At 43.0% G+C, this 26,792-nt stretch overlaps 1 protein-coding gene across 2 annotated transcripts; it reads left to right on the top strand.

Moving 5' to 3' along the window:
- Window positions 1-208: 208 nt before the first annotated feature.
- LOC119957217 (A-kinase anchor protein 8-like) lies at window positions 209-26,792 on the top strand. Of its 2 annotated transcripts, none has more exons than XM_038785047.1 (13): window positions 209-324; window positions 6,896-6,943; window positions 9,327-9,531; window positions 12,165-12,645; window positions 16,027-16,138; window positions 18,009-18,043; window positions 19,496-19,538; window positions 21,177-21,243; window positions 21,341-21,482; window positions 21,643-21,748; window positions 22,645-22,775; window positions 24,073-24,168; window positions 25,339-26,792. In XM_038785047.1, exons 1-13 carry the CDS (start codon window positions 306-308, stop codon window positions 25,720-25,722), a joined length of 1,869 nt encoding a protein of 622 aa, XP_038640975.1. In that variant the 5' UTR covers window positions 209-305; the 3' UTR covers window positions 25,723-26,792. The 2 variants fall into 2 exon arrangements, with proteins under 2 accessions (XP_038640975.1, XP_038640976.1); XM_038785048.1 differs by lacking the exon at window positions 209-324 and adding an exon at window positions 3,233-3,256.

Raw genomic sequence — 26,792 nt, 5'->3', positions numbered from 1 at the left:
AAGGGGGGGAGGGGGAAAGGGGGGGAGAGGGGAAAGGGGGGGAAAGGGGGAGGGGCATCTCCGAGTAACAATGGCGGGCAGGCTGAAGGTTGCAACTTTCACCTTGCATCTCATTAGGCAGATTGGCATTGTGACGTCGACGCTGATGGACGGCGCGGCCGGGCCAATGTGCAGGGGGGGCGGTGCCCAGCCGGCCCGCAGTCTGCACCATTCAGCGGCGGAGGGCGGGTGCTTCCGGTGCTGGAAAGTTCTGCTGGAGCGGGGGGGCGCAGGAGGCTTTTTATTTGAATTCAACGAAATTAAAGATGGACTCCTGGTACTCCGGTAAGCGGCTCCGGCGGGGGTAGATATATATGTCCGCGAACCTCTTAAAACGCTCTTTTCCATCCTCCGAGTGAGGTGGCGATTGGCGTTTTTTTTGCCGGGGTAGCGGGGGGTGATTTTTGTTTTGTTTTGTCCGCAGTCTCCGCCAAAAGACTTTTGTTTCCGTCCCGGGGGCCGCGTCATGATGAAAAAAAAGACAAGACCAACCTACCCTGCTGGCTGCCGCCTCCCGCCCACCGGCCCTGTTCCGATTGGCTGGCGACCGGCGCGCCACCGCGCCATTGGCCCAGGCCGCTGTCAATCAGGCGGCCGCCGCGTTAGGTTGACCGCGCAGGCTGCCATTATGTCCTATAAGTTGAAAAAAAAATTACAACCAAATGACTTTTAAAAAATCCGTTCTCTTGATTAGAAAAGACGGATTGTGTTTGTTCACCCCCCCCCAAAAAAAACTGGGATTCCCACGGGCGGTTCAAACATTTCGTCGCCAAATCATGTATTTCTTTTTTTAGTTGTTAGATCTCAGAATTAGAGAAAACGCAGCGTCTCCCGACGCCCCTTTGAAATCTTTTCGCCACCCCCCCCTCTTCCATTTTTTAATATATATTTTTCCCCCCTTCAAGACGCTACAAAATGGCGGCCGCTCCTCGCGGTGGATTGTTCCAGTCGCGTGCACGACCCAGCCCCGTGTGCGCGCGCCCTGCGCGGCCACGCGCAGGGGAGCCAGACCCAACCCACTGCACAGGGTGGAAGCAAGGAAATGCTACATTCAAATGGTCAAGGGAGGGGAGGGGGGAAGAGAGAAAACAATCTTACCCTTGGAAAAAAAAATGGGCAGATTGGGGTTATTATTGTCTCTTGGAACCAGGAAGGCTTGAGGGATGCTTTGCAAAAATTGAGAGGTGGGTGGAGGGTTGAGGAAGGTGGGTTAGCACTGCTGTCTCTTCACGGCACCGAGGACCTGGCTTCGATCCCGGGTCGCTGTCTATGTGGAGTTTGCACGTTCACCCTGTGTCTGCGTGCATCTCGCACCCCCCCAACCCAAAGGTTGTGCAGGGTTGGCCATGCTGAATTGTCCCTTAAGTGGGGTTGGTTGGGGGGGGGGGGGGGGGGAGGGAGGGGATAGAGTTGGGTGCTCTTTAAGAATTTTTAAATTTGGAGTACCCAGTTATTTTTTCTTCCCCCAATTTAACGTGGCCAATCCACCTCCCCTGCACATTTTTGAGTTGTGGGGGTGAGACCCACGCAGACATGGGGAGAATGTGCAAACTCCACATGGACAGTGACCCAGGACTGGGATTCGAACCTGGGTCCTCAGGATTTTTTCTTTAAATGAGTGGGAAGAAGTAAAGCGGACGGGACAAAATTTGTTCCCCCTTGGCCAAGATGTCAAGAACTAGCGGTACATAGATTCAAGATAGGTGGCAGAGGTGTTAGGGGGACATGAAGAACTTTTTTAATAAAAGTGCAGAGGGTGGTTGGTGGAGGCAGAGACGTTAAACTTTTTTTTAAAAAAAAGGGGACCTGGATCTGCACAGTAGCACATGGGTAGCACAAGTGGATAGCATAGAACATAGAACAGTACAGCACAGAACAGGCCCTTCGGCCCTCGATGTTGTGCCGAGCAATGATCACCCTACTTAAACCCACGTAACCCGTAACCCAACAATCCCCCCATTAACTTTACACTACGGGCAATTTAGCATGGCCAATCCACCTAACCACTGTGGTTTCACAGCGCCAGGGTCTCAGCTTCGATTCCCCCGCTGGGTCACTGGAGTCTGTAAGTTCTCCCCGAGTCTGCGTGGGTTTCCTCCAGGTGCTCCGGTTTCCTCCCACAGTCCAAAGATGTGCAGATTAGGTGGATTGGCCATGATAAATTGCCCTGAGTGACCAAAAAGGTTAGGAGTGGTTACGGGGTTAGGGTGGCAGTGAGGGCTTAAGTGCGTCGGTGCAGACTCGATAGGCCGAATGGCCTCCTTCTGCACTGTGTTGTATGTTCCATGCACCTTAAGTGCTGTAAACTACAAGACTGTGGGCCTAGTGTAGGAAGGTGAGATTATAAAGGGCACCTGGGTGTCCTCGGGCTGGCATGGACAAGGTGGGCCAAATTGACTCTTTTCTGTACCTTTGTGAACGAGTTTTTAAAAAGCCAGTGGAGGGAGGTCAAGGGGGTTGGAAGGAGGGAAGGTCAGTGAACGTGTGGAGGGCAGGAGCAGTGAACTGACTGAAGATTTAATGATGCTAAGGAAAGTGGTAATGAGTATATCATATAAACATAGAATCCCTGCAGTGCAGGAGGCCATTTGGCCTATAATGCATGTACTGACCCTCCCTATCCCAGTGACCCCTCTTACCCTTTTGGACACTAAGGGGCAATTTAGCATAGCCAGTCCATCTAACCTGCACGTCTTTGGACTCTGGGATGAAACCGGAGCACACGGAAGAAACCCATGCAGACACTGGGAGAAAGTTCAAACTCCACACAGGCAGTCATCCAAGGATGGAATTGAACCTTGGTCCCTGGTGCTGTAAGGCATTGTGCCACCGTAAAAGCTGTCCTGATGTAAAGAGATGACGGTTCTCCAGATGAGGTGTGAGTGGCTAGAGAAGCTGCAATCTGATGGCTTTATAAGCAATGTGTGTGTGTGTGTGTTGGGGGGGGGGGCGGGAGGGAGGGTGTTTGGTTTGTTCCCTTAGCTGGACAGCTGTTTCGTGAATCGGTGTGACGTCAACAGCGTGGGTTCAATTGCTGTACCAGTTGAGATTATTCATGAAGGTCCCCACCTTCTCAGCCTTGCCTAAGGTGTGGTGACCCTCTCGTTAAACCACCAGCAGTCCAAAGGAGAGAAGAGCCTCTGGGACTGGTGCCATTTACATTTCTAGAAGCAACCATCTGACCGTGCCCTGAGGGGATAACCAAAGGATCAAGCCGGTAAGAAATAAAAACCCAGAGATTTTGATCAAAACTATTTAGCATGAGTCCAGAAAGCTGCGACTACAGATGAGGGCCTGTTCCTTGAGCTTGTGTTGAGCTTCAGTGGAACACTGTAGTGGGCCATGGGCTGGGCTGTCCCAGAATGGAAGCAAGGTGGGAAATTCAAGCAACAGGAAGCTTATGGCCATGCAGGCTGAATGGAGGTGTCCCTCAAAAGTGGGCAACCAGCCTACATACAGGATGACTACATCATGAGCTGAACAGAGCATACAATTGTAAGGAGTATAAGTAAACTGCGGATTCACTTTGAAGGGGTTCTTTTGGGCCTTGGCTAGTGTGAAGGGGGAGGTGAAAGGACAGGTATTGCATATCCTGCATTTACATGGAAAGGCATGTACTACGCTGGGAATAAAAATGGGGCCTGATGTCTAGTGCTGTGACTTTCTAAAATCATGCGCTGATAATCCAGCTGGTGTGTGACAGTCTCCAAGAATATGGAGGTGCTGGGTTTGCTCTTAAAAGTAGAAATCGTTAAAAGGGAGATTTGCAGCATGATAGCACATGGTTAGTACTGTTGCTTCACCGCTCCAGCATCCCAGGTTTGATTCCCGGCTTGGGTCCCTGTGTGGAGTCTGCACGTTCTCCCCTTGTCTGCGGTGGTTTCCTCCCACAAGTCCCGAATGACATGCTATTAGATAATTTAGACATTCTGAATTCTCCCTCCATGTACCTGAATGGGTGCCGGAATGTGGCGACGAGGGGCTTTTCACAGTAACTTCATTGCAGTGTTAGTAAGCCTACTTGTAACAAAGATGATTATTATTGGTTGAGATGCAAAGGACAGTTCAATGGTTCTGCAATAGTTGAGGAGAAGCCATTTGCTGTGGAAGCAAGACCAACCACAACCACTGTTTATGGCTGCAGGGTGTCCCGAAGTGACTGCACTATTTTATAAATTTAGAGTACCCAATTTTTTTTTCCAATTAAGGGGCAATTTAGCATGACCAATCCCCCTACCATGCATATCTTTGGGTTGTGGGAGAGACCCACGCAGACACGAGGCGAATGTGCAAACTCCACATGGACAGTGACCCAGGGCTGGGATCAAATCTGGGTCCTCAGTGCTGTGGGGCTGTAGTGCTAACCACTGTGACACCATGTTGCCTGTGACTGCACTTCTAAACATGGCAGCCATTTTGAATGCAGTGGGCTTCCATGAATAGCCAAGTGATCATGACCAGATCATTCTGTATTTAGTGATTTCGACTTATTGGTTGTTTTGGCCTGGACCCTGCTCCTCTTTGTCAGATTCCATGGCATTATTTCATACAATTGGAAGGGTAGACATGGCTTCGGTTCTGCATCTCTGAAAGACAATGTCTGACTGCTGCAGTGGAGTATCAGCCTTGAATATTGTACTCCAAGTCCTGGAGTAGGACTTGGAACACTCTCCCTGATTTAAGTGAGTGCTACCAATTGAGTCACGGCTGATACATAAGAGTTGGTAAACAGGACAGATTTCAAGGCGACTGGTAAATGAACCAGAGGAAATATTTTTGTTACTGTAGATTATTGCAATGTGAACTGGTTCAATAAAATATTCAAAAGGGAATTGGAGAAATACTTGAACGGAAACAAATTACAGGGCTATGGGGAAATAGGTGAGTGCAATCAATGGATAATTCTTCCAAAGAGTCGACGCAGGCTCAATGGTTCTGTGAGGAGTACTCCAGAGACAAAGGGTCCAAATTTCATTTAGAAATAGAATCCTGATAGGTGTTGTTAAGTATTTGCGTATAGATATAAAAACAAAAACAAATCTTGGCGCCTGGTACTGCTTTGCTGTTTCGCAAGACTTGGCATCAGGGGCATGAGGAGGCATCAAGTTTCAGTGCTGTGGCAATTTGGCAAAGGCAGCTGCTTGATTCATTGTAAATGCTTTTTAAAAATAAATCTGTCCTAACTCGGAAGATTAAACTATTATCTGACTCCTCGGCCTGACCTGTCTTCGAAGATCTCAACGAGGTGGGTCAGGACAGCAGTAGCAGTTCGATTGACATTTCTTTCCGATTAGAATTGAACACTGGCTCGGGATCCTTTTTAAAAATTAAATTTACGGCAATTTGCACATTCTCCCCGTGTTTGCGTGGGTTTTGCCCCCACAATCCAAAGATGTGCAGGGTAGGTGGACTGGCCATGCTAAATTGCCCCTTAATTGGAAAAAAACTAATTGGGTTCTCTACATTTATAAAAAAAATTAAAACAAAAATAATTTGTCTTCTGGTTCACAGTGAATATTGAAATTGTAGGGAAAATGGATTACATGTACTGTTTCCCTCTGTCAATATCTTAGTCCATACCATGATTATTTTGAGACTGAACATCTCATCTGTATCCATATTGCCTTTTTTCACTTTTGTCCCACAATGCGGATTCTTGTCCCAGCTAAATCCCATTTGATCTTTCTTTCCCTCTCCTGTCCCAATGAGATCCAGCTGCATGTCCTTGCGTGCACGTTCTTCTCCTGACATTCCACTGACTAAAGTAGGGGGCGGTAAAGGCATCTTGTTATAATTTGTAGGTGAATGTTCCTGTTTGGTGACAAATTGTAAGAAAGTGTACAAGTGTGTCTTCAAATATGTTTGAACGTTTTTGCGAAGATTTTAAAAGATGGAGTTTAGCGGGGGGGGGAGAGGAATGATTGAAGGCATTGATAGTGGAGCAGAGTACAGCCAGTTTTAGTGGGGAGGAGGTGATTGAAGGCATTGGTAGTGGAGCAGAGTACAGCCAGTTTTAAAATTAAGCTGGGCAAAAGGAAACCAAGGGATAAAAGCAAAATACTGCAGTTGAGAGTAATAAAAGCAAAGTGCTGGAAATATTCAGCAAAACTGTCTGCATCTGTGGAGAGAAACAGATTTACTGTTGCCAGCGAACATTATTTCCACTGACTCTAGGAACTAATGGAATTGGGTTCTGAATAATTTTTTTTTTTTTTTTTTTAAATTTTTTTATTGGAATTTTTTGCAGAAAATATAACAAAAAGTATAGCAAAAAGCAGTAATATGCAGCTAACAGCCCCATAACACCCACAATTCCCCCCATACCGTAACATCACATGGTTCTGAATAATTTTTGATAGCTTTATTTTGTTCTGACTTGAGTTGATTTCTTGGAACCTGCAAAAAGAAAAAGACTGTTTCTTTAGTTGAGTTCTGGCAGTCCTGCCATGTCCTCCCCTGCCAGTATCATTCTTCTTTTATGAGCCTAGATTATGATTACAGGGTGTTCTAGATTTGCCTCCCGCAGATAGCACAAAGTTATCTGTAAAATGGAGTACTGGCTGAATTGTTCATCTTGAGCTCCGTCTTCATAACCTTGACTGTAGTTAGCTAACTTGAGATAGACTGGTCTTGGGACTCATTCTGTACTAATACATGTATTTTAGTTGAGAGAAGCCTATTTCGGGTTAACATTATTTTGTGTTTTGAAAACTGTTCGCTGAAGAAAACATCCTTACTGTGCCATTGCTTTGTTTTATGGCACTATCTTCTGTTTGTATTGTAAAATAATTGAGTATCACAATGTATTCAGTGTGAAATATGGACTTGATGGATTTTATTTAAATATTTATTGCAGGCTATGGAACTGGTGAATCTTGGAACACTGGAGCCACCAATTCTCAAGGTAATATTTTCTGTGTCTGTTGCCTGTCTCATGAGTATTCATTTTTTACTGAGGCAAAAGGTACATTTAAATGCTGGCTGCTTTTGATGGGGTGGGATCTGATGATGCGAGTATGCTAATTTGACGACAGGCATTGTTGATCCCTGCTGACCTTGCATCATTTTGTTACAAATGACCCAGCAAGATTTGCAATCAGGGAAGCTTCCCTACCAAGAAGGTTTAGGTTTGCTCAGCTAGGTGTCAGTAGAAGCACTTCTAACTTGCCTCGGTGAGCTTAGGTTACAGATCGTGGATTCTGTTCCTGATACCACCGAGGAGGTCTGTGTGGATGGCAGGTGACGACACAATGCACTGTTGCTGTAATCACACCTCTTAATGAGCGCACATTTCCATTCCTTATTTTGTTTGCATCTAAGGGTGGCACAGTGGTTGGCACTGCTGCCGCACAGTGGTTGGCACTGCTGCCTCACAGTGCCGAGGATCCAGGTTTGATTCCGGCCATGGTTACTGTCCGTGTGGGGTTTGTACATTGTCTGTGTGGGTCTCACTCCCACAATCTAAAGATGTACCTGGTAGGTGAATTGGCCATGCTAAGTTGCCCTGTAATTGGGGTGGGGGAATTGGGTACTCTGTGGGTGGCACAGCAGCACAGTGGTTAACACTGTTGCTTCACAGCACCAGGGTCCCAGCTTCGATTCCCGGCTTGGGTCACTGTCTGTGTGGAGTCTGCATGTTCTCCCTGTATCTGTGTGGGTTTCCTCCGGTTTCCTCCCACAAGTCCCGAAAGACATGCTGTTAGGTGAATTGGACATTCTGAATTCTCCCTCTGTGTACCCGAACAGGTGCTGGAATGTGGCGATTGGGAGATTTTCACAGTAACTGCATTGCAGTGTTCTTGTAAGCCTACTTGTGACAATTTTATTAAAAACATTTTTTGTTGCATCTTTGATTATGTAAATATGGTATTAACACAATAAGGCCTCATTGAGCAGGTTTCACTGACATAATTCCTTTTGTAATGAAACTTGTCCTGCAGGTGCTGACCCCTGCTAATAATGACCTATCCTTTTAAATAAATTTAGAGTACCCAATTAATTTTTTACAATTAAGGGGCAATTTAGCGTGGCTAATCCACCTACCCTGCACATCTTTGGGTTGTGGGGGGCGGAATCCACGCAAACACGGGGAGAATGTGCAACCTCCACACGCACAGTGGCCCAGAGTCGGGATCGAACCTGGGACCTCGGTGCCGTGAGGCAGCAGTGCTAACCACTGCTGCCTTGCTACCCAAAATCTGCCACCATAAATGTTTACACCCTCCATTGCACCGTGGCAGCAGTGTATACCAGATACAAGAAGCACTGCAGCAAGCCACCAACACCTCCACCACCTAGTGGGACATGGGTAGCAGATGCATAAGAACACCATAGCAAGTTGCCACACCATCCTGACTTGGAAGTGTAATGCTGTTTCTCCACTGTTGCTCGGTTAAAATCCAGGAGCAGTGTCCCTGTGGATTGCACTGGTTAAAGAAGGTTGCTCACCACCACCTTGGCAGTTAAGGATGGGCAACAGGCTTTTCCACTGGTGTTCACTTCCCAGGAATTAAATTTAAAAAAAAGTTATAGGTTATGGTCATCGTCAGTCTGTGATAAGTAACTAGTGATGGTCATTTTAATTTTTCATAAATTAAAAAATAAAGTGGCGTATCTTGAATTGCGATGGCCGTTGAATTTTCACAAATGAAGCATTTCTTTTTTTAAAAACCAGCAATATTAGATGCTTGCAGCTTTTATATGCTCTTGACTATGATATTGTTTTAAACTTGTCATCCTTAAAATTACATTTGATTCCTTTTTAGTACTTGATATTTTCAAGGTATGAGTGTTTCAGCAGTCAAGGTATTTGGTATGTTTACTGTTAATGTATTTGGTCACAGCCAGTAAATGTGAAGTTTGAGCGATAATCCAGTTTTAATTCCTGAAAAATGGGTATGTTCCAAAATTTCGACTTTGGAGGTATAATAATAATCTTTATTGTAGGCTTACATTAACACTGCAATGAAGTTAATGCGAAAAGCCCCTCGTCGCCACATTCTGGCGCCTGTTTGGGTACATGGAGAATTCCAAATGTCCAATTCACCTAACAGCATGTCTTTCGAGACTTGTGGGAGGAAACTGGAGCACCACGCAGACACAAGGAGAACATGCAGAATCCGCACAGACAGTGACCCAAGCCAAGAATTGATCCTGGGACCCTGGCGCTGTGAAGCAACAGTGCTAACCACTGCTACCATGCATGCACATCTCGGATAGCTATCAATTATTAAGATTTCTACGTTTAAAAAAAAATATATATATATATATAATTTTCCCTTTTTCAGAATACGATGGCTATGATTACAGTTACACCCAGGATACTATACCCAGTTCTGCAACAAATTATGGCTACAATGCTGGCAATAAGTCTTGGGAGCTTCCCAAAAATACAGCTACAGATACCATCATTGCTAAGATCAACAAACGCTTGGATATGCTTTCTCAGCTAGAGACTGAAAACCAGGTGCAAGAAACTTACCAGGACAACAGGTATTTGTTGGAATTTTGGTGCAGAACAGGAAGAGCAGTTAATTTCTCTTTAAAGGCATTGCACCCAGACAAGAACACATTTTTCTCTTGTGTATCTGTATTTTTTAATGGAGAGTTTCAATTGTCCAAATTTTAAAGTAAACTTTGAAAATACCTAAGGATACAATCTTCTCACTTAGAATATTTGCTCTATATGCTTAAAATTTGCTGTTTGCAATTCAGTCTCTGGGCTCTCAATTGACGACAAGTGTGGGTCATAGTGAAAAGTCTTTTTAAAAAAAACTTGCTGTCAACTTTAGGATTGCGAAGCTTCCTGGAATTGTCTAACTTTAAACAGGCTCCTCTGGACGGTTGATGATTCCACGAACATTTGAAATGGGCAGTTTTTGAATTGGTAGAATAGTCAGGATAACTCCTATATTGTTTGGTGGTTTTGTAGGTAAAACTGATAATTGGGTTTATGTTTTAGTTGACAACTTCTGAATTGTAGAGCCTATTTAATGACCACCATTGACTATCTTTCCACACTAATTACGTAACCCCCAACCACTAGTTCGCACTTTGTGATGCAAAGGCATATAATATAGGATACCACTGAAGTGAGTGAAAGGGGCACAAAATAGCAATTCATTGAAGTCTGGGCTTTTTAAAGGTTAGAGAAATAAGTGTGAAGAGATTCTGTTGCATGTTAGGAAATTGGGTGAGTTGATATTTTAAATGGAGCAGATTTTTGTTCGGTGAACATTACAGGATCAAAGACCAGTAGATACAGAGGTACAGATCAGCCAAGATTAAACTAAATAGCAGCATAGGTTTGATGGACTGAAATTACCTACTCTGCAGGGAAGAGGAGATTGCTATAATTTTGTTTTTACCAGCATAATGTAACCTAGTTGCAAATGGCTCTGGTCCATAAAGCATGGATACTCCTCATCAAACATTTGGCTGAATTTTCAGGAAGTTTATACTTTGTAGAACTTGTCAGGATAGTCTGGTTGTTACAAAGCGTTTCCAAGCTGTTGACAGAAGCGTTGTCTTGCATATTTGTCAGTGTTCAGGCACATGAAAATGAAAATCGCTTATTGTCACGAGTAGGCTTCAGTGAAGTTACTGTGAAAAGCCCTGAGTCGCCACATTCCGGCGCCTGTCCGGGGAGGCTGGTACGGGAATCAAACCGTGCTGCTGGCCTGCTTGGTCTGCTTTAAAAGCCAGCGATTTAGCCCAGTGAGCTAAATCAGCCCCATGACCCCTTATAAACCTTGAATTATAACTAGCATCAGTGCTAGTTATGTGCAGGGCGACTGTTCCCGTAGCTCCTTCTAAGTCAGCAGATTTGATTGTCAAATTTAACGTGCAAAATTTTGATCATGGATGTAGATTGGGGCGATGAGAAATCAGCCAGCCACCCTAAATGTTTCAAAACTAGGCAGCTCCTATGCTGTGCACGCCACTGGTCGTTTTTGTTACCTGAATTGCATGTGCTTAAACATCCTGGTGTGTTGCAATTTCATGTACCCAATCATGTAGTTAGCTATGCAAAACCAAGCGAACTTGGTCTTCGCACCACTTGCTGCTTCCTTGAATTCAGACAGTTGTAGAACATAGAACAGTACAGCACAGAACAGGCCCTTCGGCCCTCAATGTTGTGCCGAGCCATGATCACCCCACTTAAACCCACGTAACCCCGTAACCCAACAATCCCCCCATTAACCTTACACTACGGGCAATTTAGCATGGCCAATCCACCTAACCCGCACATCTTTGGACTGTGGGAGGAAACCGGAGCACCCGGAGGAAACCCACGCACACACGGGGAGGACGTCAGAGCAAGTGGCATTTAAAATAAAATTGATTACAATATTCCATTGAGGCTGGATTTGAATTCATTCTAGATTGGTGATGTAAATGGGGCTTGCCTTAGCAGAGTATCTGCATTAATATGTGCTTTGGTGGCATAGAAGGTGTAGCATGGTGGAAAAATCCCCATCGTTTTCTACTCGCTGTAAGGACGAGATCTGGTTCTCAAAGGTATTGTGTTCATTGACGTCAGGTAAATGATGTAAGCTTAAAAACCTATAAGCCAAACAATTCTGTTTTGTCATTTTAAGGTTGCCATTGAGTTCATAGTCTCTGTAACTCCTTTCCCCCCCCCCCCCCACCCACCCACCCCAGAAATAAAAGTTAACATGGCATATAACTTTAAAATGGCTAAAATCCAAAAATTGGTGGATTTTTCCATTCTGCTGTTTACTATATTGCAACATGTTTTGAATGGCAGTGTGCTCCAAGAGTAACTGCACAGCCAAAAGAGATAGATCTTGGACTATTATTTAGTATATTGTATTTGTTAATCCATGCTGTGAGATTTATCAGTTAAACTTTTCACTGACCCTTCTGCTATGTTAATTAGCAGTTTAGTAAATGCAATAGAAGTATTTGTTAGAGGCTGGTCAGTTCAACCAGTGCTTATTTACTTACTGCAAACCACATAGGTTCTGTGATTAGCTGAAATGTCATTAGCTGAAGCTATGTTGTTTAGTTTTTTTTTAGTCTGCAATCACTTCTTGCAGACTTGTACCGTGGTACTTTCCAGCTACTGACCAGATTCCTTGCTTGCTGTGCGACTCTTTCAGGTTTACACCTTACGAGTCCTATGACTCCGGGTCTTCACTGAATGACCGTGATCTGTACAGATCTGGCTACGGTTACAGTGAATATGGGCCTGATTATAACGATTCCTATGGAGGTCGCTATGACCACTACGACAGCTCCTACGGGACCCGCAGAGATCAGTTCCAGAACAAAGCACGTGACCCATACGGCCCTGCTAACCAGTGGGGCCAGAACTGGTCTAGAGACCGGCCTCCATATAACAGACCCAATCGGAACGACCCCTTCATGTCACCTGCAAGTTCCGGGCGAATGTCTGCACGCTGGAATGAGCTGTCGATGGGAGGCAGGGGCCCCAACGCCGCCACCGCCTCCTCCACCAGGAACCTCCCTTCGCTCTTCTCCCCAAACATTATCCCCATGGACCTGTTCAGAGTTCAGGGATCGGGAAGACCGTTAGGAGGTGCCAGACAGCGAAGGAGAGACAGGATTCGAACCAGAGGCGTAAGTACCTTTTTTTTAATACTTTTTATTTTATCCAGTAATTAATAGGTAAAATGAGGGATTGGGAGAGTTTAACCTTGTTTGTTTATTGAGGGAGTTTTTTTTTTGTTAAGGATAGGGTTTTATTTATTTTTTTGCTGGACGATCACATTGGTCCGCTTCAGTTTGTCCAAAAAAGATCATTTTTTTATGTGCAGTGTTTCAACTAGTGCAGAATTAAAGTGCTTCAAAAGAATCTCCTAGGTTATCTATAATCCAGGTTATGCCACCCCTTTTGTTAAAGACAGTGCACTAGCTTAGCATTATTAACTGGTTAATTAAACTTGAGAAACATCATTAAGCAATATCAATTTCTACATTCTTGTAATCGGTATCAAATCAGCTATGAATCAATCCTACTTCAACCGAGGGTATTTGCACGCAGATGTCTATTAAACTAAATGTGCAATTAGCGAAAACAATTTTGTAGTTCCTGTCTTGGATTGCAAGATGTTTTGATGTCTTATTGTAAAAGGTGAACTGATTTTTCCCTACCCCTGCTTGATATTGTATTAAAAATGTGATATCTGGTCTCCCAGACTGTTGTTGATAACAAAATGGTGTGTTTTTTTTTTCTTGATCTGTGCGTTTTACTTGCAGCCTGGAACTGACCAGCACATGCTAATTTTCAAATTAAAGAGTTAAACTGAGGGCAGTGGCCTTTTTTGTTGTCTTGAAAGGGTCATTGCTGCACTAAAGTATGTAATGCAGTGTGCCTTATTGAGTACTGTCATTGGGGATCTAATTAGTAGTTGAGTAGGTCCAATTTAGCTTGAAAATTCAAGGGCTCTTGCTGCTCAGACAACATGGCCTAATATTTAGTGATTCTGCAGTGCAAATAGTGAGCATATTTCTATAATCTATAATTATTTGCTAAATGAAGCAGTTTTAGTAGATTGCAGCATTCCTTTTCCGATCACGTTTTTAAATTGAAACCATTTTCAGTCACTTGATCTGTCACCCCCCCCCCCCCCTTAAATTCTCTTTTTTTTTAAACAAAGTAATTCAATTACTTTGGGGTGGAATGTTTCCCATTATAGCTAGCAATATTTGTTTTGTTGTGCATGATAGGGCCATCTGATTAAACCTGGATTTCTGATATGACTGGCTGATTTTGAGAAAATTAGTTTCAGACAGGAGCAATCTAACCCACCTATCCACTGCATTCCCATAATCGTTTCTAATAACCTTCAATGTCTAGTTACCAAGAAACTAGAAGCTCAGGCCTCTAGATGTGGAGATGAATTGAAATCCCATTGTGATGGAATTCTATTAATAAATATGGAATAAAATGTTGCTATTCCGTGGTGTTGGTGACAATGTAAAGTTGAAGACGCTTGGAAACGGGCAATAAATGTTGGCCTTGCTAGCACTCCTGTCCCATTTGTTGATATGAACCTGTCCGATTTCCTCTGACACTCCAGTGAGTTTTCTTGTTCTACTTTTCTGTTTATATCCTAGCCATCTTTTCAATGAAAGCCAATTCCTCCTACATTTTCTAATTTATTTTACTTTTTAAATATAGCTCCTGCTGTACAGGAAGTAACTGCAAGCAGATTTATCCAAGCCATTCATGGTTTTTTAAAAATAAATTTAGATAACACAATTATTTTTTCCAATTAAGGGGCAATTTAGCATGGCCAATCCACCTACTCTGCACATTTTTGGGTTGTGGGGGTGAAACCCACGCAGACACGGGGAGAATGTGCAAACTCCACACGGACAGTGACCCAGAGCCGGGATCGAACCTGGGACCTCAGCGCCGTGAGGCGGTTGTGCTAACCACTAGGCCACAGTGCTGCCCTAGCCATTCATGGTTTTAAACTTGAGTGAAAGACTAGTCAATTTTCTTTGACATTTCTCAAGTTCTGGGATCACTGGTGTAGCTGTTCTGTGTCCCCTGAAGGCAAAATCTACATGCGGTATTCCAGATGTGATTTCACCAGGGTTTGATACCCCAGTATCCTCCCTTCAGGGGGTTTAGTTAAAAATTCTCTTCTACATTCATCTTTCATGCATACCCTGTTTCTTGCATTTATTCCTTCATTTTCTGAACACAGTTGGGAAAATAACTAGTATTGAGGCAATTACTCAATCCCTGGTGGGCCAGCCCCTCTTTGCATTCTTGGTTTAGGAGTTTGTTGGTTTATTTCTAGTTAATCTGTGTGTAATGCGGATAGTGCAATTGCAGTGGATTATTTTGCCCCTGTTTAGGGATTGGTGCAAGTGTGTCAAGGCATTGTTCTCTTAAATGTGGACAATCTTCAACCTGTTAATAGTGAGATCATTCAGTGCCTATTTTGCCTTGTGATGCAGGAATCACAAGCTCATTAACTTTATTTCCTCAATTTAGAACCTATTGGACAATTCACTTCAATTTAGTGCCCCTTAAAAAAAAAAAAAATTGTGTCTTAGCAAAATGAGAAAAATGCATGTGCATGACTTGAAGAATTTGCTCTCCAGTTCCAGAATTAGATTTTGGTGAAGGATTTTGCTCTACCGAGCCATGTAATAATCCCACATTTGATATTTTAACTTTTCCCTTGTCTCTCTTCCTTCCATGTTTTAGTGTATTTTGTAGAGTTTTGAGGAGATTGGGGCGTTGGCACACTGTAAACAGCTCAGTGGCTAGCGGGTTGTATTTGGTCAGTGACAAGTCCATCTGATACATGTATTATTCCATGAAACTGATGAAAGCATTTCCATGATCCCATTCAAAAGAAGCGAGTGTGCTGTGGTGACAGAATGGTGATCATCAGTCATGAGTTGATGATGTCCTGAATGTTGTAAATGTACATGGGAATGTATTGCAGTTTTGTGTTCTATTTTTAATATATTTAATTATGTAGCCAACACCAGTCGAAGGAAATCATAGCCTGTCTTGTTCAAAAAAGAATAGTTTACATTTGGAGTCTCCACTTCTATGAAATGTCCAAAGTTGACCAGTGCTGTATAACCTGAATGTTGTACAGCATTGCCGGTATTTCAGGAAGTGGTCTTGTGTACCACCTTCACCTCGGGACAACAAATATTGGTGTTAACCTCCGCTTGGATGGGGAATGTGCTGTCTTCTGCCCCAAGTTAGCGTGGACCAAAGTAATTGAATGGGAAATGGAAACTGCGCCTTCTTCGACCCATGTCATCCTTGAATGGGGAATGGAAACTGCGCCTTCAACACATACCATCCTTGGAGGCTAGTACGGAGTGTTTGCAGACAGCTTACACACATCACACCAAACAAAATGGGAGACCTATTCAGCACACTTTTATATTTAAAAAAATGTTGATATATGATATTTATACTTGAAGCATGGGAATTGAGCTCTCTTTGATCTTTAACAGATGAAGAAAGTGATTCCAGGCTTTGGTAGGAAGAGGAAGCAGTCCACAGCTAGTACCGATGAACCAGAGAGCAAACAGGCAAAAACTGAAGATGCTAATGGATCTGATGCAGGTATGCTGAATGTCCTCCAGTCTGTTCAATTCTTCCCGATTTACAGGCAAGATTTGAGATGATATTCTGGAATAGGGTTCTTGGCTTATTTACCTCTTATGATGCATTTCCCCCATCCTGCGCAAACTTGGATAATGGGGAGGGAAGAATGTTTGTAATTTTTTAAAAATTCGTTCCTATGGAATGAAGGAATTGCAGGCTGTGCCAGCTTTTATTGCCTATCCTGAATTGCCCTCGAGGGAGCAGGAAAGAGACAACCACATTTCTGTGGGTCTAGAGGCACATGTAGGCCAGACTGGGTAAGAAAGGCAGATTTCCAGATATTGTATTGAGTTTAAATTCTGGGTCTGGTTTAGCTCACTCAGCTAAATCGCGGGCTTTTAAAGTAGGCCAGCAGCACGGTTTGATTCCCGTACCAGCCTCCCCGGACAGGTGCTGGAATGTGGCGGTTAGGGGTTTTGCACAGTAACTTCATTTAAAAAAAAAATTTAGAGTAGCCAATTATTTTTTCCAATTAAGGGGCAATTTAGAGTGTCCAATCCACCTAACCTGCACATCTTTGGGTTGTGGGGGTGAAACCCACGCAGACACGGGGAGAATGTGCAAACTCCACACGGACAGTGAACCAGGGCCGGGATTCGAACCCGGGTCCTCCGCGCCGTAGGCAGCAATGCTAACCACTATGCCACCGTGCTGCCCCACAGTAACTTCATTGAAGCCTACTCGTGACAATAAGCGATTTTCATTTTTTTCATTTTCAAATTCCATCACCTGCCATGGTGGGATTCGAACCCGGGTCCCCAGATCTGGATTATTAGTCTAGCCACAATGCCACCAACTCCCCGGAATGAAACGGGCTGTCTGTAGCTTGTCCCTCTGGCATGTTGAAGTAATGATGATGTTGTCGGGCCTCTTCGTTGATGACCATCTCGGCCGTTTGCGTTTTAAATTTAGTTTTTATTAAGAAATCTCCCCAGTTCTTCCCTTTTAAGGCAATACTACAGGGACTATAGGATATTAATAATCTGCATTAATACCGGCATACAAATACATGATGGTTGCTAGTATTAAAACTCTGGTCTGTGCTACGCTACAAGTTTTTGCTAGTTGGGAATAAAGGTAAAGTCCAAGAAAACCATTGTAGACTGAAAGTGACTTGGTCATTGTCCATTAGCAGAATCCAAGGTTCAAGTATGTTGTGTCTAGTTAACTAATCTAACCAGAGCACAGCAGCTGTATGGTCGGCTAAATCTAACCAGATCACAGCAGCTATACAGGAGTCTTGCCTAGTTGAAGAATGAGAAATGGCTAGTTTTCCTCCTGATTGTTATATAGTGACCTCTGCTGGAATTGCGTGTGAATGCGGGGTGAAATCAGAATTAGACTTAACTAGGAACAGGAGTAGGTCAGTATACACGAGTATGGCTGATCTTTTGTGGACTCGGCTCCACTTTCCGGCCCGACCATAACCCCTTATTCGCCAAAAAAAATCCTTATCTTAATTCGGAGATCCTGCACTGACTGTCGCACAGTCTGCCAGGGAAACGGTTTATTTTAATCCTGGGCTTTTCCTCTGCTTTGTAAATAGCCTTCTGTTCAATATGCTAACCAATAAGCACCACTCTTATATGCTGGAGCCCACATCTCATCCTGTGGCACACTGGCTAGCTCCGCTCTAAGCAGTTAACTTGTGTGTCTTCAGCTTTTATTTTAATGTGCTCTTTGCTCTTATTTACATTGTCGTCTTAAATTGTTTGCACTTCCTTAATTATGCAGCAGTGCTCGTTTTAATTGATCGACCCGGGAAATGCATCATGCAATAGCACTATCTATTTCTGCTTGTGTTCTTAAAATTACTGTTTCATTTCAGGCGAAGATGAAGGTGGTGAATCTGGAGATGGTGCTGTAAGTAATTGTTTACTCCGTTCCTGTGATTGAGTATTAAGAGTAGAAGCAGAGCTGAGAATTATTCGAGAGAGTGGCGGTGAATCTTTAATATTGTGTTCTGCAGGGTTGTAGCTGTTTGGTCTGGAGGAGCTTGGTCTCTTGCAAGCGTTATTTCATTTGTATAGGATTGGGTTCTGTTCATTATCCTGTGGTGGGGAGGGAGAAGTAAAGGGTAGGTAAGGATTCACCATACAACTGCCGAGTGACCAATATCTTCCACGTGTGGTTTGAATAAGCAGCATGTCCCTGACTCTATTGAACAGCTCGGCATGATGTTGCTGCCTCTTGAACTTTTCTCTTGAGGTGCCCAGTTAAAGTCTTGATCAGTCAAGGCTCTGCACTCCTGTAAAGCCTGCAGGAAACTACTGGAAAGCTTCAAATGTAAAACTAGGACTGGTATTGAGAAGTGTTTTTGCTTGGGTTGCTCCCAGTCTCTGGAAGCAAGTTCTGAATTTCTTGAGAATTTACTATGTACACAGGAGATGTTAATTTAATACATGCAGTTTAAAAAAGAATGAGCACAGTTGGTCATTATATCATCGTCATTTGTTCTTTTTTGTTGGGTAAATTTGCTTTCTGGAATTGGAAGTTTAGTAAATAATTGTTACATCAAATGTGCTTTGGGGCAGCACGGTGGCCTAGTGGTTAGCACAGCTGCCTCACTGCGCTGAGGTCCCAGGTTCAATCCCGGCTCTGGGTCACTGTCCGTGTGGAGTTTGCATATTCTCCGTGTTTGTGTGGGTTTCGCCCCCACAACCCAAAAATGTGCAGGGTAGGTGGATTGGCCACACTCGATTGCCCCTTAATTGGAAAAAATAATTGGGTACTCTAAAAAATTTTTAAAATGTGCTTTGATAGAAAAAGCCTTAGTTGCTGAAACAACTTGTACAAGGTATCTAATGCTTTGTTCAGTTCAAACCTGTTTTTAAAAAAAATTAACTATCTAAAGATGAGCTATTACGGGCGAGACATGGCACAGAGGTTAGCACTGGAACTGCGGTGCTGAGGACCTGGGTTCGAATCCCGTCCCTGGGTCATTGTCCGTTTGGAGTTTGCACATTCTCCCTGTGTCTGCATGGGTTTCATCCTCAATTCAAAGATGTGCAGGCTGGGTGGATTGGCCACGCTAAAGTGCCCCTTAATTGGCGGGAAAAAAATTATTGGTACTCTAAATTTATTTTTAAAAAAGAGCTATTACTACAGCAATCAGTACTATTAGCTGATGAGGACTGTCTCTATTGGGATGCATCACAACCTGGAGCCGTTGGCCATTACCTGACTGGTATGGGCATATGTTTGTACGGTATTTCCAGTAATGGTATTTATTCTTCATGATTATCCTGCTGCCCAAATGGGAGAGGTATCTAGTTTTAAGAATAATGCTCAGCTGTGTTTTTCTTTCTCCCCTAGGCTGGTGAGGGAAAAGAGGCCGGGGAGAAGAAGCCAAAGCGCTGTAAGATCCGATTTTATTTTGTGAAATTCCCTCCATGTGCCTCGCATCGAGCACAGCTGAAGTTTCTATCCTGTTGAATATTTTTCTGCCGATCTGTCTTCTCTTCCTTCGCTTGTCGATGTATCTTCACTTTTTGCCTCTTGAGAAATTGTCAGCAAGTTGCTGTTTGAAGAGCCTACCATATTTTGTAAATATTAGTCAATTTCTACCTAGCAGTAGTTGCAAATTCAATTCTGAATCAAAGGGTAAAAATAATTTTGCACAAATTACTGATCCTTTACCAGTTCAGTTGAAATGTTACAAATAGTCTGACTATTTAAAATAAAGTCAATAAAATAATTTCAGTAAGAGCATGAATTAGCAATACCAGTAAGTTACAAGGAAGAAATGCACTGGCAAAAACCAAAGCCCAAATAGTGTTAAATTGATTTTATGGCGTGCCCTCAAGGTCGAAAGATCCCCAATAAAGTGCTCTATGGATGGAAGGTACGAATCAAACTCTTAGTCAGAAGTGGAGGACTTAGGAAGGGAAATTTTAAAGCCTGGACCTAAAATGGCTGAAAGCCAGGCTGCCAGTGGTAGGCCATCTGGGGGAGAACGACCAGGTGCACAAACAACTTATTTCAAAAAAATAAATACATTTAGAATACCCAATTCAATTTTTCCAATTAAGGGGCAATTTAACGTGGCCAATCCACCTAGCCTGCACATCTTTGGGTTGTGGGGATGAAGCCCACGCAGACACTGGGAGAATGTGCAAACTCCACACAGACAGTGACCCAGAGCCGGGCTTGAACTGGCACCTCGGTGCCGTGAGGCAACAGGGCTAACCCACAGCGCCGCCGTGCTGCCCCACAAACAACTTATTAACATTAGCTGAGTAAACTGAGCACTTTCTTGTTTCACTATTTTAAATGTAGTGTGGGCCTCCTTGAGGTAGCAGAGGTGGAAACATTTATCTGGATTTTAAAAAAAATCAGATCCAATTCTTTTTTCTAATTAAGGGGCAATTTAGAGTGGCCAATCCACCTAACCTGCACATCATTGGTTATGGGGTGAGAATTGGGAGACGGGCAGCACGGTGGCGCAGTGGTAGCACTGTAGCCTCACTGTGCCGAGGTCCCAGGTTCGATCCCGGCTCTGGGTCACTGTCCGTGTGGAGTTTGCACGTTCTCCCTGTGTTTGCGTGGGTCTCACCCCCACAACACAAAGATGTGCAAGGTAGCTGGATTGAAGATGCTAAATTGCCCCTTAATTGGAAAAAATGAATTGGGTACTCTAAACTTATATTTTAAGAGAATGGGGAGACCGCAAATTGATCTGGATTTTAAGAGTTTGTTCAGTGTTCATCAACTCTCCTGCATATTGTTTAATGGTTGTTCAGCGTTTAGTTTATTTAGATTGCATTAGACTCCTGAAGAATGGTGTATCTCAGTTGATCTTTCTGGCACTGACAATGTAAGGACAGGGATTGTGTAATTTTACAAAGGGGCAATATATTAGATTGTGGGTGATAGATGTTAAAGATATGAAATCAGTGTTTGGCTGATTAAACTACTGTATAGTGTTGTAAGGGGGAGGTAAATGCAGATAATTACTACCTAACGTGTGCTGGAATGGTGATTTTGTTTTAATTAGTTCCTACGATGCAAGAAAAGAAGAAGGCAAACAAACCAAAGAAAAATCGTGACCGTCTTGCAGAAAGGTACATGGTCATAGTGGTGTGAATGGGTTCTTCTAGTGTTACATTGTTCAAACTCTGCAGTTTCACCTTTTATATACCACGTTCTTTTGTGTTGCAGGATAATGTATGCCTGCTCAGTTTGTAAGTTCCGAACCTTTGAAGATGAGGACATTTCTTCTCATGTGGACAGCAAGTTCCACAAAGAAACTTTCAAGTTCATTGCAACCAGACTTGACAAGCAGACTGCTGACTTTTTGCATGTATGTATCTATGTGGTTCCTTCACCTTTTGGCTTAATCTTTTTTTTAAAAATTGGTTTCTGTATGGATGGAGAGGCAACAGATCTTTGCATACTAGAGACAATGCGTGTTGTAAACCACAATCCTTTTGAACCATGCATATTGTTTGAATCTCCTTCAGGAATATATCCTAAACAAGATTCAGAAAACTCAGAAGCGTCGGGAGCAAATTGGAGACAAGACGATCCTGAGAAAGCAGCTGATGCAGCAGCAAGACTTGTTGCAAGGTGTGTAGGACTTGGTGTAAATCATCCAGTATAAATTATGCACGCTTCTTCCTATAAATGGGTTGGCCTGCTCAGTCAATGTTCAGACTTCCAACTTGACTGTTGTTTACCCAGCATCAGATACTCACCCAACAAGACTTTTCTTGGCCTCCGGGTCTCCTTTCACAGACAACAAAATGTACTCTTGCTGCTAAGGGAAGGAAACAGTGGACCGCAGATTTGAAATGCAGTCATATCATTGCAGTTCTAGGGGGGGGAAATATGACCACATTAGAACAGGGTGTGAACCACTTGTAAAAAAAATTTAAGTACCCAATTCTTTTTTTTTTCCAATGAAGGGGCAATTTAGTGTGGCCAATCCACCTAACCTGCACATATTTGGGGTTGAAACCCACGCAGACACGGGGAGAATGTGCAAACTCCATACGGACAGTGATCCGGGGCCGGGATCCAGTGTTGCCCACTGGAATATTTACCCATGTTGCATAAAATTGTAGCACCGTATTAGTGGGCTGTGATTCAGGAAATAGTGCACAGCGGTAGAGAAACGTGCACACTTGGCTTTTCATTTTACTAACAAAAAAGACTTGTTAGGTACAATGTGCCGGTGAATATTGAGATCGAATACCCAACATCAGTTTCTACCACACCTGGAAAGTATTAATAAAAAATGCAATTGTCTACATTCCTATTCAAAAGGCTAACTGCTTCTCATGTGTTGTGACCAGACTGGTACAGGTAATTCCTGCTAATGATAGGTTTTATTATAAGAATGCTGTGATTCCTAAACCAATTTCATTGTTGTAATTTTCCAGTCCCAACCCCTCACACTTTCATTTGAATTTGTGCTACTGTCTTTTTTCCTTGCTATATCTAATTCACTAATTGTTTTGTAGATGTTGGGCTGGAACATTTCATGAAGAAAGTGGAGGCGGCGCACTGTGTGGCCTGTGATCTGTTTATACCCATTCAGAATGCTGTCCTTATGCGACATCTGAAATCACCTGCTCATGGCTGGAACCGCAGGGTAAGTGTTGTTAAAAGAAGAGAAATTTAGTTATAGGCAGCAGATTATCTAGTTTCCTAACTTTGGGTTGCTTTTAAAAAATAACCTTAAATGCCCATTTTTTTCCTATTGTTTTCACCACCTTCCCATATGGATTCCTTAAACTCAGCTACCCTCTGAGTCCAGAGGTTAATTCCTGGTCTGTCAGTCAATTCCAGCTTGAGTGGCAGCAAGAATAATGTTACCAGCCAGTGCAAGGTTATTCTCTCTTCCCTCCCCTTCAGTCTGTCAACTTTGTGTAAAAAGAATTGAGTTTGCTTATGACACAAATGCCCCGACAAAGGGCACTTGATATTGGGGAGCATGAAAGTTGACACATTCAAGGGTCACTTGGGTTGATTTTCTATGCTGTGCATTCCGTATCAAGCAGGATGAGAGCAAAATTTGGCATCACTCGATTGCACCTCCCTTGAGCTGAAGTGATTGGAAGCAGAGTTTTTTTCCCCTCAGGGGATGGTGGGCTGAAATGGCTGTGCGTTAGCCAATGGAAATAATGGCTGTTTGGAAGTGAGCCACAGGGATTTTAATTGATTTCCTTTTGGAGAGTTCTGTGAAGTATGGGTTAGCTTTGTGTAGAACACGGTCAACTGTTTCAGGTTGTTTTGTAATATATCTTTTTTCTTGGGATTAGTATTCAATTCTGCTTCATGTGATATCTCTGCAGGGTTGTCTAGCACTGTTGCACTGGCACGAAGTGCATGGGGAAAATAAATTTATCTGGCTATGAAGTTTATCTTCCCTATTTGAGTCTTAAGTGAAACTACTTTGCAATTTAACATGTACAACTACATTTAAAGGATCCCTCTGGACGTACTCCACAGCATCGGCATGTCCTTTCGGTGAACCACCTGTGTTTTCATGGCTTTGGGGTTCTACTATTGAGAGAAACTAGTCCCAGTTTCATTTGTCTATACTAGATTATATTAGTCTATATTATGTTAGTCTATTAAGTTGACTTCAGAAATGTACACCAGCCAATTAAGTCCCAAATATGAGCAAAAGGATGGCACATGAGCTGTGAGTGTGACACCAGAGTAGGATGTTAGCCTGTCCTAAAATGTGAATTCAATAGATCTGTGTTTTTTATTCTAACCTGACTAATTTGTAAGTATGAATGCTGGAATTAAATTCTTAATCAGCCAAGCTTTATTTTGAATTTTGTAATTGGGTACAGTTGACATACTGCAAATTATTATTTGAGCAAGTGCCAACCAGCTTTATTCTTCGATTGTTCTTGACCATCTCTCTTCCATAATAGATGATGTTGGAGAAAGCCAAGAAGGGCAGTCTTGTTGTTGCGAGGAGTGTCCTGAATAACCGCAACATTGCAGCAATGTTGGAGAAGTACAAGAAGGTAACTGGAATATCTTGTTGGTTGTTCTATTTAGCAACCAACTGCCATGAAAAATTGGGTATTGATTGGTTTTCTGGGTTTGAAACTTGGAAGAACTCGTGCTGTTAACTCTGGCTTGCAGATTAGTAGCTCCATTATTCTTCAATTCTGAATGTAAACTACATGGTGTCATGTGCAGCCATGATGATATGGGGCATTGTCTCTATTATAGAATCTACAGTGCAGGAGGAGACCATTTGGCCCACCAAGCCTGCACCAACCCTCTGAAAGAGCACCCTGCCTAGACCCACTCCCCTACCCTCATCTAACTATTAGGCACTATGGGGCAATTTAGCACGGGTAATCTACCTAACCAGCACATCTTTGGACTGTGGGAGGAAACTGGAGCACCCGGGGAGAACGTGCAATCTCCTCCTGGCACTGAGGCAGCAGTGCTAACAAATGATTTAAAAAAAATTAGTACCAATTGGGTATTTTTACTGATTGCCATTAAAACTCTTTGTATCACTATTGGACGTCAGTAAAATCATGATGCACATTTAAGGTCTGATTTTTATTTAACCTTTTTAAAAACAAAACCATGTTAGGGCAGAGTAAGGAACTTGCTGGGTTGCCTCAATGCTTTGACTAGCACTTTGCCCATGAAGTAGAAATGGCCATGAAGCTGTTGAATGAGTGAATTCTATTCCTTATGCGTTGCAGAAATATAAGGGATGATTTGAGAGACGGTAGCATTAAATTGCTGGTCTGGGGGTGGCACACTGGTTAGCACTGCTGCCTCACGCCACCTAGGACCTGGGTTCAATCCTGGCCCAGAGTCACGTGTGTGGAGAGAGGCACATGACCATTGTAATGTAATACAATGGGGCTACAATACAGGGGCTGGTTGAGCTCACCAGGCTAAATCACTGGCTTTTAAAGCAGGCCAGCAGCACGGTTCGATTCCCGTACCAGCCTCCCCGGACAGGCGCTGGAAAGTGGCGACTAGGGGCTTTTCACAGTAACTTCATTGAAGCCTACTCGTGACAATAAGCGATTTTCATTTTCAATATTAACAAAAAGTTGTCTGGAAAGGAAAACTTGGCTATCTGACCACATGCCTGTTAGGATTAATACTAGTCATTTGTTCCAGGAATTCTATTAAAAGCTGCTGCTTTTCTTTTTGGTCAGGGTGAGAATCCATTCACTGATGATCCAGACAAAGATGAAGAGGATGCTGCTGATGAGACTGCTGAAGGTGATGGTCTGAAGGATAGCTCCATCAACGTTGAGAACAAAGGAGAGGGTGAAGATGCAGGGGACAGCAGCATCACTGATGGAATGAAGGAAGAGATGGCCAATCCCTCTGAAGAAAATGCAGAGGAGGAAACTGGGGAGGCGGAGGAAGAGGGTATGGGGGACGAAGAGGCTGTAGAAGGGATAGAGGTTGAGGGGGAGGCAGAAGGGACTGCAGAGGAAGGGGCTGGGGAGGCAGATGTTGCAGCTGAGGACAAGGAATTGACAGCAGAAGAGGAAGAAGAGATGCTGAAGGGAGATGAAGAACAGTTGGAGTAAATTTTAGTATAACTTTTCTGCAGACATGCAGATGTATAATTCTATCCCATACCAGGTATTGAGGTTTATACTAGTTTAAGAATTTCATTGTTTTTAACTTGCCAGTAGATTTGTGTTCACTTGGTGTATTACAGTTTCATCTGATATGGCTAATACCAAGTCCAGTTTCCTCTTACATCTGATGTGAATTTTTTTTTTAATAAACTTGGTTCCTGTAATGTGATTAATGTGATGTTCAATTGATCCTATTAACTTTAAGGACTGGCATGAAGTTTGTTTGCAGTAATCGAAGTTTAAGTGATCTTTAACTCCTCTGGTCTGGCTATCTTGACTCCAAGCTACGCAACCCAGATTTCTTCCAGTTGTAAAGCTAAACTACTGGTTTAAAAAAATCTCTAATTTGGTTTGTGTACAGATGAGGTGTAAATATGCAGCAGGGGGATGACTAGGATTTTTTTGTTGTATTAATTAGCTCTCTTGCATGAAGATGATAGTGAACAGTGCTTGAGCATGTTGCTTTGTTTTAAAATCTTGGATTTTTGTAACTGCAAATGCTAGACTAGCACTCTGTGGTAAAGCAGCTATTGTGAAAATCATCTAGAATAATTTGGAACACTAGTACTGCATTCCTGCAGGGTGTAGACTGCCTCGAGGATTCAAATTACTTTTTAATATAAATGGTGAACTCCTTTTTTAAAAAAAATTGGCTAGTCTCATCAGCCGGACTTCACATTTGCACCTCCACTGTTTTCAAACCAAATGCAGATCAACTGGCATGTGATCTGAAAGGGCTGGGTTACCTCAGTATTGGGTAACATTGAGTTGGAAATGAGTATGGCGTGGCTCAGTGGGAATGCAGTGTGATATTGTACAAGCTGCAGGAAGTAGTTGCATTTTTCAAACCTTTTTTTCTCCCCACCCTGGGTTTATTCCACCTTGCTTTTCTATGCGGCAGCAACCTTATTTAGGCTATTTAAATGCAATGTACTTGGACTTGACCTCATTGTTTTCAATTTTATACACAACTGTAAATCAGTTTGTAGCGGTGTTAATTAAAATTTAAAATGCAA

This window comes from Scyliorhinus canicula, chromosome 25, assembly GCF_902713615.1.
Source record: "Scyliorhinus canicula chromosome 25, sScyCan1.1, whole genome shotgun sequence".
NCBI lineage: Eukaryota > Metazoa > Chordata > Chondrichthyes > Carcharhiniformes > Scyliorhinidae > Scyliorhinus > Scyliorhinus canicula.
This window is presented reverse-complemented; position numbering and strand designations above follow the sequence as displayed.

What these genes read in the sequence shown, in the direction of transcription:
- LOC119957217 (XM_038785047.1), top strand. An exon ending in GAAACTTACCAGGACAACAG is followed by an intron (nt 9,532 to 12,164) that starts GTATTTGTTGGA and finishes CGACTCTTTCAG; the next exon opens with GTTTACACCTTACGAGTCCT. An exon ending in TGTTGGAGAAGTACAAGAAG is followed by an intron (nt 24,169 to 25,338) that starts GTAACTGGAATA and finishes CTTTTTGGTCAG; the next exon opens with GGTGAGAATCCATTCACTGA.